This window comes from Aquarana catesbeiana, linkage group LG02, assembly GCF_042186555.1.
Source record: "Aquarana catesbeiana isolate 2022-GZ linkage group LG02, ASM4218655v1, whole genome shotgun sequence".
NCBI lineage: Eukaryota > Metazoa > Chordata > Amphibia > Anura > Ranidae > Aquarana > Aquarana catesbeiana.
In genome coordinates this window covers 96201309-96212992 of record NC_133325.1, presented here as the reverse complement: position 1 = coordinate 96212992, position 11684 = coordinate 96201309, and the positions used below count along the sequence as shown (strand labels likewise).

The 11684-nt window shown below is 48.3% G+C and overlaps 2 protein-coding genes across 2 annotated transcripts in view; one reads left to right on the top strand and one right to left on the bottom strand.

The window, feature by feature from the left end:
* Window positions 1–397, bottom strand: part of ALG11 (ALG11 alpha-1,2-mannosyltransferase) — a 20753-nt gene extending 20356 nt beyond the window's left edge. The window contains exon 1 of the mRNA XM_073613249.1: window positions 243–397. Coding sequence (XP_073469350.1) covers window positions 243–277 — 35 coding nt within the window. The 5' untranslated portion in view covers window positions 278–397. The remainder of the gene's footprint in view (window positions 1–242) is intronic.
* A 1176-nt stretch (window positions 398–1573) lies between these two features.
* Window positions 1574–11684, top strand: part of ATP7B (ATPase copper transporting beta) — a 158042-nt gene continuing 147931 nt past the window's right edge. The window contains exon 1 of the mRNA XM_073613247.1: window positions 1574–1765. The gene's annotated coding sequence lies outside the window, so the exon portion shown is untranslated. The remainder of the gene's footprint in view (window positions 1766–11684) is intronic.

The window sequence follows — 11684 nt, the reverse complement described above, 5'->3', positions numbered from 1 at the left end:
AAACAGGACAGGAAGTGGGAGAATTCTCCTTCACCTCACAGCGATGGAAAAAAAAAAAAATTCCCCACTAAAATACAATACTAAACGACCGCTTTATATGTAGATCTGCATGAAAAGAAGAAGTGTGTGATCTCTGGGAGATTTGTGCGGTATATAGTCAGCCCTCCATCCCGGTACAATATCTATGTATGACAGATAACATCGGGCACAGACCCGGCACTCCCCACTGTCAGGTGTCTCACCTCATCAGCCCGCACACACACAGCACTCCAGCCATGACTGGAGGATCACAGCTTCACACGTCACCAAAACAACGACACCATCCGGCGCACAGGCGATTGGCTGCGGTTCTAACACACGTCCATGCGCGCTGACGTCAGCGCCTGGCAACCAGGACGCTTCCCGCACGTGATTGAAAGATCAGGGACTAAAGACAAAGGGGGCGCGGTTTAAACCCGGGAAGGAGAGTGTGGGCGTGTCTGAAAAAAATTATGAGGGGGGGGGGGCTGGAGCGAAGCGCCTATAAACTTAGTATGGAAGGCATGTCTAAGAAGAGTTAGAGTGGAGAGGCGTGGCTAAAGCTAAGGGAGGGGTCGTGTCTGAATGAGTGACAGTGGAGAGGCGTGGCTGTAGCGCAGTTTAGCGGGCGTGCCTGAAAAAAATGGACAGCGGGAAGGCGTGACTATAGCTAGAGTCGCTTAGTGGGCGTGTCTGAAATGAATGACAGAGGAGAGGCGTGGCTTAGCTTAGAAGCGTATCCACATAGAATGACAGCGAGAGGCGTGGCTTTATCTTAGAAGCGTATCCATAATAGAATGACAGCGGAGAGGCGTGGCTTTATCTTAGAAGCGTATCCACATAGAATGACAGGGGAGAGGCGTGGCTTTATCTTAGAAGCGTATCCACATAGAATGACAGCGGAGAGGCGTGGCTTTATCTTAGAAGCGTATCCACATAGAATGACAGCGGAGAGGCGTGGTTAAAACCTAGAGCGCGTGTCTGAAATGATCGTCAGTTACAGCTTAGATTCTGTTCAGGGGGCGTGTCTCAGAAGAGTGAGGCATATTTCTAAGAAAAATGACAGCGAAAAGGCGTGACTATTAGCTTAGAGTCAGTTTTTATAGAGCGTGCCTGAGGGTGGAGAGGCGTGGCTGATAGAAGTCGCGTCTGCATTCTGCAAAGAATGACAGCGGAGAGGCGTGGCTAAAAACCCAGAGCCAGCATAGAGGGTGTGGTCTGAAATGATTCAGTTTTTAGCGGGCGTTCCTAAGAAGAGTTTAGGGTGGGTAGGCGTGGCCGATAGCTCTTAGAGGGTGTGTCTCAAAAGAGTGACGGCGGAAAGGCGTGACTAGTCAGTTGTTTTTTAGGGGGCGGGTCTAAGAAGCGTTAGGGTGGAGAGTGGCTAGACTAGAGCTTAGAGGTCGTGCCTAAAAAGGAGTGACAGGGGAGAGGCGTGGCTAATCAATTCGGCTTCCAGGGCGTGTCTGATAAGACTGTCCATGCTGTGGGGTTGCTGTGTACTCAGGGTGAGCCAGAGGGCGGGGCGGAGTAGAGTGGGCGGTCTGCAATGATTGAAACATCCTAATAGCTCCAACCTGTTGTGACAGTGCTGGGATCCATACCTGCGTTCTGGTCATACAGGTCACACAGGCTCTCTAGTGATGATGATGATGTCAGAGTTTATGAGTCCAGGGTTCACCCAGCACAATGCACACATAATACATGAGCACACACACTGCCTGGAGCGCACAGGAGCTGCTGCTAGGTAATCCTCCTCCTCCTATATATTCTATACATCTTATAATTCTTAGCCAAAAAGTCTGTGATCTGTGAATGTATGATGATCTCTACCCTGGGGGAGTGACAACGTGCTCTGTGAAGTGTGATTGTTGTAAAGGGGGTCATGTTCTTGTTCATCTCTTTATTTTTTATAGTTATATTTAGTGTGTGTATCTACCTATAGATATAGATACCGTATATATACACACACACACACACATTTTTTTTTTAATTACTATTATAAGTTGTAGTTTTTTTTATTTCTTTACTGTTTTTATTTACTCTTAACACCACCAGATTCAAATTTCCCCATCACACAGAGATGTAAATGGGGGGGGGGGGGCACATATCATTCTTCAATTATTCTATAATGTATATATTTGCCACCAATCAGATCTCTGAATTCATGTGAACAGTCATTGTTGATTCAGTTCTATTGTAGGAACGATCAGAGAGAATTCATTTTGATTGATTTGGCCGCTTGCACCATCTCTCCTGAGGCGTACGCACTTGGCAAATTATTATTTAAACACCATAATTCCTTATTTTAGACTTTTAAACATGCTTATACTGATGATTATATACCATACATTAAACCTTATTATAGGTTTTAAAGTGCTTATTTCTTTGGTAATTATTACCCATTATTGAAGTTCATTTGGTTTTTAGCGTTGTTTTGTCATTTCGGATGTATTCGCTTAACTTACAATATTGTGTGATATATATAAATTTTTTTGCTTGGTTACTATTGAATAAGTTATTGCTTTTTTTTATTCACCAATTGTAAATCATGCTGTGCATCATCTAATTGTCGTGGATATATACCAGTAGTCTCCAAACTGTGGCCTGGGGGCCCTTGGGGCACTATTCTTCCGCCTGGTAAAAGGCACTATTCTCCCGCACAAACAGTGGGGCAAAACCCCTCCCACTGATACCAATGATGGGGCACTATTCCTCCCACTGATGCCAACAGTAGGGCAAAATTCCTCCCACTGACACCAATGATGAGGCACTATTCCTCCCACTGACACCAATGATGAGGCACTATTCCTCCCACTGACACCAATGATGGGGCACTATTCCTCCCACTGACACCAATGATGGGGCACTATTCCTCCCACTGACACCAATGATGGGGCACTATTTCTCCCACTGATGTCAACAGTGGGGCAAAGTTCCTCCAACTGACACCAATGATAGGGCACTATTCCTCCCACTGACACCAATGATGGGGCACTATTCCTCCCACTGACACCAATGATGGGGCACTATTCCTCCCACTGACACCAATGATGGGGCACTATTCTTCCCACTGAAGCCAACAGTGGGGCACTATTCCTCCCACTCACCCCAATGATGGGGCACTATTCCTCCCACTCACCCCAATGATGGGGCACTATTCCTCCTACTGACACAGGGATCCGACTTTGATCCAAACAATGCAGGCACTTTGTGTCTGGTATGAATCTTTAGGGGGAACTCCATGCCAAATAAAAATAAAAAAACGGCATGGGTTACCCCTCCAAGAGCATACCAGGCCCTTCGGTCTGGTATGGACTTCAAGGGGAACACCCACGCCGAAAAAACAGTGAGGGGTCCCCCCAAAATCCATACCAGACCCTTATCCGAGCACGCAGCCTTGCAGGTCAGAGGGGGTGGGGAAGAGCGAGCCCCCCCTTCCAAACCGTACCAGGCCGCATGCCCTCAACATGGGGGGTGGGTGCTTTGGGGCAGGCACCTTGTTCCCATGTTGATGAGGACAGGGGCTATTCCTGACAACCCTGGACGTTGGTTGTCTGGGTCTGCAGGCGGGGGGCTTAAAGGAATCTGGAAGCTCTCAGATCCCGGTCCCCCACCCTATGTGAATGAATATCGGGTACATTGTACCCCTACCCATTCACCTGTCAAAAAAAACCCACAGGTTTTTAAAGTAGCTTATTAAGGCAGCTCCGGCGTCTCTTCCGATTTCTGCTCCCCTCTCCGGCTCTTCTGCCTCCTCCGCTGATGTCTTCTGCCTCTGCTGGTTCTTCTCCATTCTCCGCTGATGTCTTCTAGCCCTCTCTGGTTCTTCTCCCTCTGCCAGGTCTTCTCCCATGTTTTTTCACTCTTTTGCCGGGTCTACTCTGCTGTCTTCTCCCTCTGTTCTTCTTCTGATGTTGACTCGACGCTCTCTCCTGCTCTAATGATGGGTGCGCGGTGTGCCACTACTTATATTGGCATGGTACGGGTCACCAGGTGATGTAATCCGGAGGCCCGCCCCTTATGATGTCAGCGCCCGGGGCATGATGGGGCGGTGACATTATAAGGGGCGGGCCTCCGGATGATGTCACCCGGTGACCCCGCCCCATGCCAATATAAGTAGTGGCACACCGCGCACCTAGCATTAGAGTGGGAGAGAATCAACATCGCAAGAACAGAGGGAGAAGACAGCAGAGAAGACCCAGCAAAAGAGCGAGAAGACAGCGGAGAAGACCCGGCAGAGGCAGAAGACAGCGGACAGAGGGAGAAGAACCGGAGAGGGCTAGAAGACATCAGCGGAGAAGAACTGGCAGAGGCAGCAGACATCAGCGGAGGAGGCAGAAGAGCCGGAGAGGGGAGAAGAAGTCGGAAAGCAATGCCGGAGCTGCCTTAGTAAATTTCTTTTAAAAACTGTGTACTGCGCTTTTATTTTTGACACTTTATTTTAGGTGAATGGGTAGGGTTACTAATTTCACTCATTAAAATGCAAATCAATTTATAACTTTTTTGAAATTATTATTATTATTTTTTTTGTTATTCTGTCTCTGTGTTAAAATAAACCTACAACTAAAATTATAGACTGATCATTTCTTTGTCAGTGGGCAAACGTACAAAATCAGTAGGGGATCAAATACTTTTTTCCCTCACTGTAAGTACATATCTGTCAATGTAAGCAAACAGATCCCCGTTCTGTCAGGGGAGTAGAGTGATCGTCTGTTCCTAGTGATTAGGAACAGCGATCTCTCTCCTCCTCCAGTCAGTACACTCCCCCCACAGTTAGAAACACCTCCCAGGGAACACATTTAACCCCTTGATCGCCCCCTAGTGTTAACCCCTTCCTTGCCAGTGACATTTATACAGTAATCAGTGCATTTTTATAGCACTGATCGCTGTGTAAAAGTTAATGGTCCCAAAAAAGTGTTCGATCTGTCCGCCGCAATGTCGCAGCCCCACTAAAAATCGCTGATCACCGCCATTACTAGTAAAAAAAAAAAATTCATAATAAATATAAAAAAACTTTTGCGCAAACCAATTAATATATGCTTATTGCGATATTTTTTATTCTCTTTTATTACCAAAAATATGTAGAAGAATACATACTGGCCTAAACTGATGAAATTTTTATTTATTTTTTTAGATATTTATTATAGCAAAAAGTAAAAAATATTGTTTTTTTTTTCAAAATTGTCGGTCTTTTTTTGTTTACCAAAAAAAAGCTTTATTTATTGGAAAAAAAGAACATCAATTTTGTTTGGGTGCAGCATCGCACGACTGCGCAATTGTCGGTTAAAGCGATGCAGTGCCGTATCACAAAAAATGGCCTGGTCATTAAGGGGGAAAATCTTCCGGTCCTTAAGTGGTTAAAGAGGAGTTCCGCCCCCTCACGAAAGAATTTAAAGTCAGCAGCTACAAGTACTGCAGCGGATTTTCGGATCGGCTCTCATGTGCTGCTGTCGCCATTCGTGTTAAAGTTCCCTTACTGCGCATACGCGAAGCCTGCTGCGCTTTCTTACTGGCCCGGCGGCGGAGAAAGGAGGAGGGGGGCTGAACTCCCGGAAGTGAAAAAGGGTACCTGTCAAAAATGTATTTCGAAACGCCTCCCGGCGCTCACGTGACAGCTCGCTACTTTCCTATCCCAGTCTGACAGCTACAGCGGGAGGGGCTGAGAATCCCCGCTGACGTCAGCTGGGAGGAGAGGAGAAGAGAGGTAGGCAGTCAGGTCAGCGCCTGGAGACGCTCTGATTATAAGGTACAAATCGGCATATTTTTTATGAAACACATACTGTGAGGCACATATTGTTATTTAACATAGGAAATGTGTGAATATAACACAGAAATTTTAACAGCAGGAAGGGAAGGGGCGGAGAGCAGATCGGAACTGTCACGAGCTGACAGGCAGCGAGGGGGGGAGATAGAGAGAACAAAGGAGAGCTGCTGATGACGGAGGCACGTAAACTGACCTCAGTGTCAGGGCTCAGCAGCCATGATAAACCGTGTTCAGTTTACAGGGGGAAGGGCAGAACCAGGCAGGATCAACCAGGTATTTTAGATGATACAGGGGGCCAAATTACACTGCACAAGCACTGTGCTGCTGTTCTTGCTTTAACCACTAGCCGACCAGCTCAAGCCGATACACGTCAGCAAAGTGGCACGGGTGCGCAAAATCCTGTATGGGTACGTCAGCCCTTTCAGAGCCGCCAGAGGGCGCGCACGGCGGAGGACCTGATGCGCCTGGCCAGTGTGCGCGATCGCGTGCACCAGCATAGGGACTTGTGTGTGTAAACACACAAATCCCTGTGCTGTCAGGGGAGAGGAGACATGTCGTTTGTTCCTAGTAAGTAGGAACAATGATATGTCTCCTCTCTTACTTAGTCCTATCCCCATACAGTTAGAACACACTGAGGGAACACAAATTTAACCCCTTGATCGCCCCCTAGTGTTAACCCCTTCACTGCCAGCAACATTTACGGAGTAATCAGTGCATTTTTATAGCACTGATCGCTGTATAAATGTCAACGGTCCCAAAAATGTGTCAAAAGTGTCCGATCTGTCTGCCACAATGTCGCAATCCTGATAAAAATCGCAGATCGCCACCATTACTAGTAAAAAAAATAAATAAAAATGCCATAAATCTTTCCCATAGTTTGCAGATGCTATAACTTTTGCGCAAACCAATCAATATACGCTTATTGCAATTTTTTTTTTTTTTTTACCAAGAATATGTAGAAGAATATATATTGGCCTAAACCGATGAAGAAATTTGTTTTTTAAAACATTTTTGATGATATTTATAATAGCAAAAAGTAAAAAATATTGTTTTTTCTTCAAAATTGTCGCAGTTTTTTTGTTTATAGCGCAAAAAATAAAAACAGCAGAGCTGATCAAATACCACCAAAAGAAAGCTCTATTTGTGGGGAAAAAAAGACACAAATTTCATTTGGGTATAGCAATGCATGACCGCGCAATTACCAGTTAAAGCGACGCAGTGGCAAATTGTAAAAAGTGCTCTGGTCAGGAAGAGGGTAAAACCTTCCGGGGCTGAAGTGGTTAAGGGAACAGGATCAATTTTTTAAAATGTATTTATTTATTTATTTTTAGCGATACAGACACTTTAAAGTGGAGTTCCACACAAAAATGGAACTTCCGCTTTTTGGAACCCTCCCCCCCTCCGGTGTCACATCTGGCACCTTTCAGGGGGGAGGGGGGTGCAGATACCTGTCTAAGACAGGTATTTGCACCCACTTCCGGCATAGACTCCCATGGGAGTCTACGCCTCTTCCCGTCCCCACCGCGCTGTCTCCTGGGAAACACACAGCTCCCAGACGAGAGCGGGGACCACTTATGACGCGCAGCGCGACTCGCGTATGCGCAGTAGGGAACCAGGAAGTGAAGCCGCAACGCTTCACTTCCTGATTCCCTCACCTAGGATAGCGGCGGCAGCTGCCGAGAACCAAGCGGACCCTGGGACAGGTAAGTGGCCATGTATTAAAAGTCAGCAGCTGCAGTATTTGTAGCTGCTGGCTTTTAATATTTTTTTTTTTGGCAGTGTGGGTGGACCCCCGCTTTAATAATCATTACCCCAGTAAGCAAGCGGGTGTGAAGATGTCGTTTTAGTCCTATTTTTTTGTTTTGTTTTGTTAGAAATGAAATGAAATGAAGTCTAAAGCAGCCCCGGGCCCCCCTGTAGAGGTGTGCACAGCATCACTAAATGGATCACAGCTGTTATGAAAGAATTTCATTCATAACAGCTTTGTTGACATTGTGATCATGTGATCGCTAAGCGATCACATGATCCCCTGGCCGCTCAAAGAGGCCATGTACTGGGGAGCCACAATCCGCCGTGTCTGGTGGACACAGTGGTCATGGGAGCGACAGTACAGTTACAATAGAATTCAATACAAGAGGGTTAGGAGGGCCCTGCTCCATACTTGGCAATTGTCCTGAATTTCTCGGGACATTCCCGGGATTTAGACCCTTTTCCCGATCTAATTGTTTCCCGGGAGATGTCCTGAGAAATTAGTTTTTTCACGATTTCGCAGCCGAGGTTCGCGCCGCCGGCCGATAGAGGTCCATGGCCGGCAGAGACGATGTCTCCGCCGGCCGCCATTTTCAAGGAGACCGTAGGCTGGCTAGATGGCTACAATAGAGATTGAGCTGCGGCGCTGTCCACCCCCCGGCCTGCTCCGCCCCGCTGCCAGTCTCTGTGACCTGTTATGGAAAGGGGCGGGGGATGGGCGGCGCCGCAGCTCAATCTCTACTGTAACCATGCAGCTCCACTTGACCAACTTGGGGGCCGTATAGCCTGGATGTCACAGGGGGGGCCGGTCTGGATGTCACAGGGGGGGGGCGGTCTGGATGTCACAGGGGGGGCCAGTCTGGATGTCACAGGGGGCCTGTATAGTCTGGATGTCACTGGGGGGGCCAGTCTGGATGTCACAGGGGGGGCTGGTCTGGATGTCACAGGGGGGGCTGGACTGGATGTCACGGGGGGGGGCAGTCTGGATGTCACAGGGGGGCTGTATAGTCTGGATGTCACAGGGGGGGCTGGTCTGGATGTCATGGGGGGGTTTGGTCTGGATGTCACAGGGGGGACAGTCTGGATGTCACAGGGGGGGCTGTATAGTTTGGATATCACGGGAGGGGCTGGTCTGCATGTCACAGGGGAGCTGGTCTGCATGTCACGGGGGGGCTGGTCTGGATGTCACAGGGGGGGCAAGTCTGGATGTCAAGGGGGGGGCCAGTCTGGATGTCACGGGGGGGCTGTATAGTCTGGATGTCATGGGGGGGGCAGTCTGGATGTCACGGGGGCTGGCCTGGATGTCACAAGGGGGGGCTGGTCTGGATGTCACGGGGTGGCAGTCTGGATGTCACAGGGGGGGGCCGTATAGTCTGGGTGTCACGGGGGGGGCTGTATAGTCTGGATGTCACAGGGGGGGAGGCCAGTCTGGATGTCAGGGGGGGGGGCTGTATAGTCTGGATGTCACAGGGGGGGAGGCCAGTCTGGATGTCAGGGGGGGGGGGCTGTATAGTCTGGATGTCACAGGGGGGAGGCTGTATAGTCTGGATGTCACAGGGGGGGAGGCCAGTCTGGATGTCACGGGGGGGGCTGTATAGTCTGGATGTCACAGGGGGGAGGCCAGTCTGGATGTCACGGGGGGGGGGGCTGTATAGTCTGGATGTCACGGGGGAGGCCAGTAGAGCTGCACAATTAATCGTTAACAAATCGTGATCTCGATTTACCCCCTCTGAAGATCTGTCCTGCTGAGTTTGCCGATTCTTTCATATAAACAAGTGGAGAGATTATCTGCTCACTCAGCTGTCAAAAGAAAGCATGGCAGTCTGCCAAGTTTAGAACTTGAAACATTGTAACTAACTTCCTTCTTAGATCAAAGGGATAAACTTCTCTGTGTAAACAATTAACCTGGGCAATCTGCCAAGTTTTAAACAACCTGTAAATGTAGGAAGTTTAACCACTTAAAGTTAAAGTTAAAATCAATATTTTTTGCTAAAAAAATTACTTGGAACCCCCAAACATTATAAATATATATATTTTAGCAGAGGCCCTAGGGAATAAAATGGCAATTGCTGCAATATTTTATATCACACTGTATTTGCCCAGCGGTCTTTCAAATGCAATTTTTTGGGAAAAAAATACACTTCAATAAATAAAAAAAACCCGAAACAGTAAAGTTAGCACAATTTTTTTTGTTTTAATGTGAAAGATGATGTTACGCCGCGAGAATCATGAGAGAATCGTGATCTATCCTCTAAGCAAAAAAATTGTGGTTCTCATTTTAGCCAGAATCAGGCAGCTCTAGAGGCCAGTCTGGATGTCACGGGGGGGGGGGGGGGCGTATAGTCTGGGTGTCACGGGGGGGGGGGGGGGGCTGTATAGTCTGGGTGTCACGGTGTGGGGCTGTATAATCTGGATGTCACAGGGGGGCCAGTCTGGATGTCACGGGGGGCCGCATAGTCTGGGCGTCACAGGTGGGGGCCGTATAGTCTGGATGTCACAGGGGGGGGCCGTATAGTCTGGATGTCACAGGGGGGCCATATAGTCTGGATGTCAAAGAGGGGGTGCGTATAATTTGGATGTCACAGGGGGGGGGGGTATAGTCTGGATGTCAAAGGGGTGGTGCGTATAGTCTGGATGTCACGGGGGGGGGGCCGTATAGTCTGGATGTCACAGGGGGGCCGTATAGTCTGGATGTCACGGGGGGCCATATAGTCTGGATGTCACGGGGGGCCATATAGTCTGGATGTCACGGGGGGGCCATATAGTCTGGATGTCACGGGGGGCCATATAGTCTGGATGTCACGGGGGGGCCATAAAGTTTGGATGTCACAGGGGGGGCTGTATAGTCTGGATGTCACAGGGGGGGCTGTATAGTCTGGATGTCACAGGGGGGCTGTATGAGGAAGGCTCTGCTGGGGACACCTGATGGCATCTGGTGGCAGGCAACACGCTCAGGGCTCCCACTGATTCTGCATTATGGTGAGTTGAATGATTTAATTTTATATTACAAAGTAATAATAGAAATAATGCGCTTCAATCATCCTGACACCATAACAATCATGGTGCCGGGATGATTGAAGCGCTAACACCAGGTGTTTCGAGTATCTTTATCTGCTGATTGTTAAACTCTGGAATACACATTTCTATTGTGGTGTAGGATCTGGGGCTGCTGTCCCTCCATCCCTGTCCCCCCCTTTCCCCCTTTTCCTCTCCATTCCTCATTCATCTCAGACACTAACCACACCCCATTTGAGCCATGCCCATTTAAGCCACGCCCACTCTCCCATGTAAACCATGCCCATTTGACGGCGCGGTGCACTCTGCGCGCCACATTTTTTATTACAACTATGTCACACCCACAAATGCATGCCCCCACCCCCTAATTATAATGCGACTCCGCCTACAGCCAAAAAAGTGTCCCTAAAAATATTTTTACAATGTTGGCAACTATGCCCTGCTCATGAGAGCTCTCAAAACAAATTTTCTTTTTTAAACAGTAAGACTTTGCACCCCTTTTGTTTTTTCTTCTTTATAAAAAGAAAATTCTACTCAATTATGAATTCTTAACAGGTGGTGGCTGGTGCTCAAATTTTTTTTTTTGGGAGGGGGCGCAAACAAACTGAAAAATGCTACAAAATACTGGAAAATAACATCGAATGCGCCCACTGTGCCCATCAAATGCCGCCATTGTGCCCCATTAAATTTAGCCACTGTGACCCCCGCCCACCCGCTGTCTGACTGGCACTTACCCCATCTTGGTGGTGGCGGGTCAGGCAGCAGCGAGCTGTGCCCTCTGTGTGTCTCTTCTTGCTTCCTGCTAGGCGTCCAATAGCAGCGCCTGTCCTTTCAGCCAATCGGGTGACGGGTATCAGACCCAAGCTACCTGATTGGCGGAGAGGTGGTTCAGTGTTAGAAAAGCAAACATTCATTTGCTTTTCTAACACATCTGGGTGGACTCGGAGTGCAGAGCATTGCGCTCGGAGTCCACCTTTTTTGAAGCCTATTAGAGCCTAAGGCTCTAATCAGCTGCTTAAAAAAAAAAAAAAAAACACCCGCCGCTGTAATTCAGGCGCCCGGCATCCTAAAAGGGGATGGACGCCTGAATAGGGGGTGGTGGCGGCGGCCATGGATAGATTAATGCAATGCATAA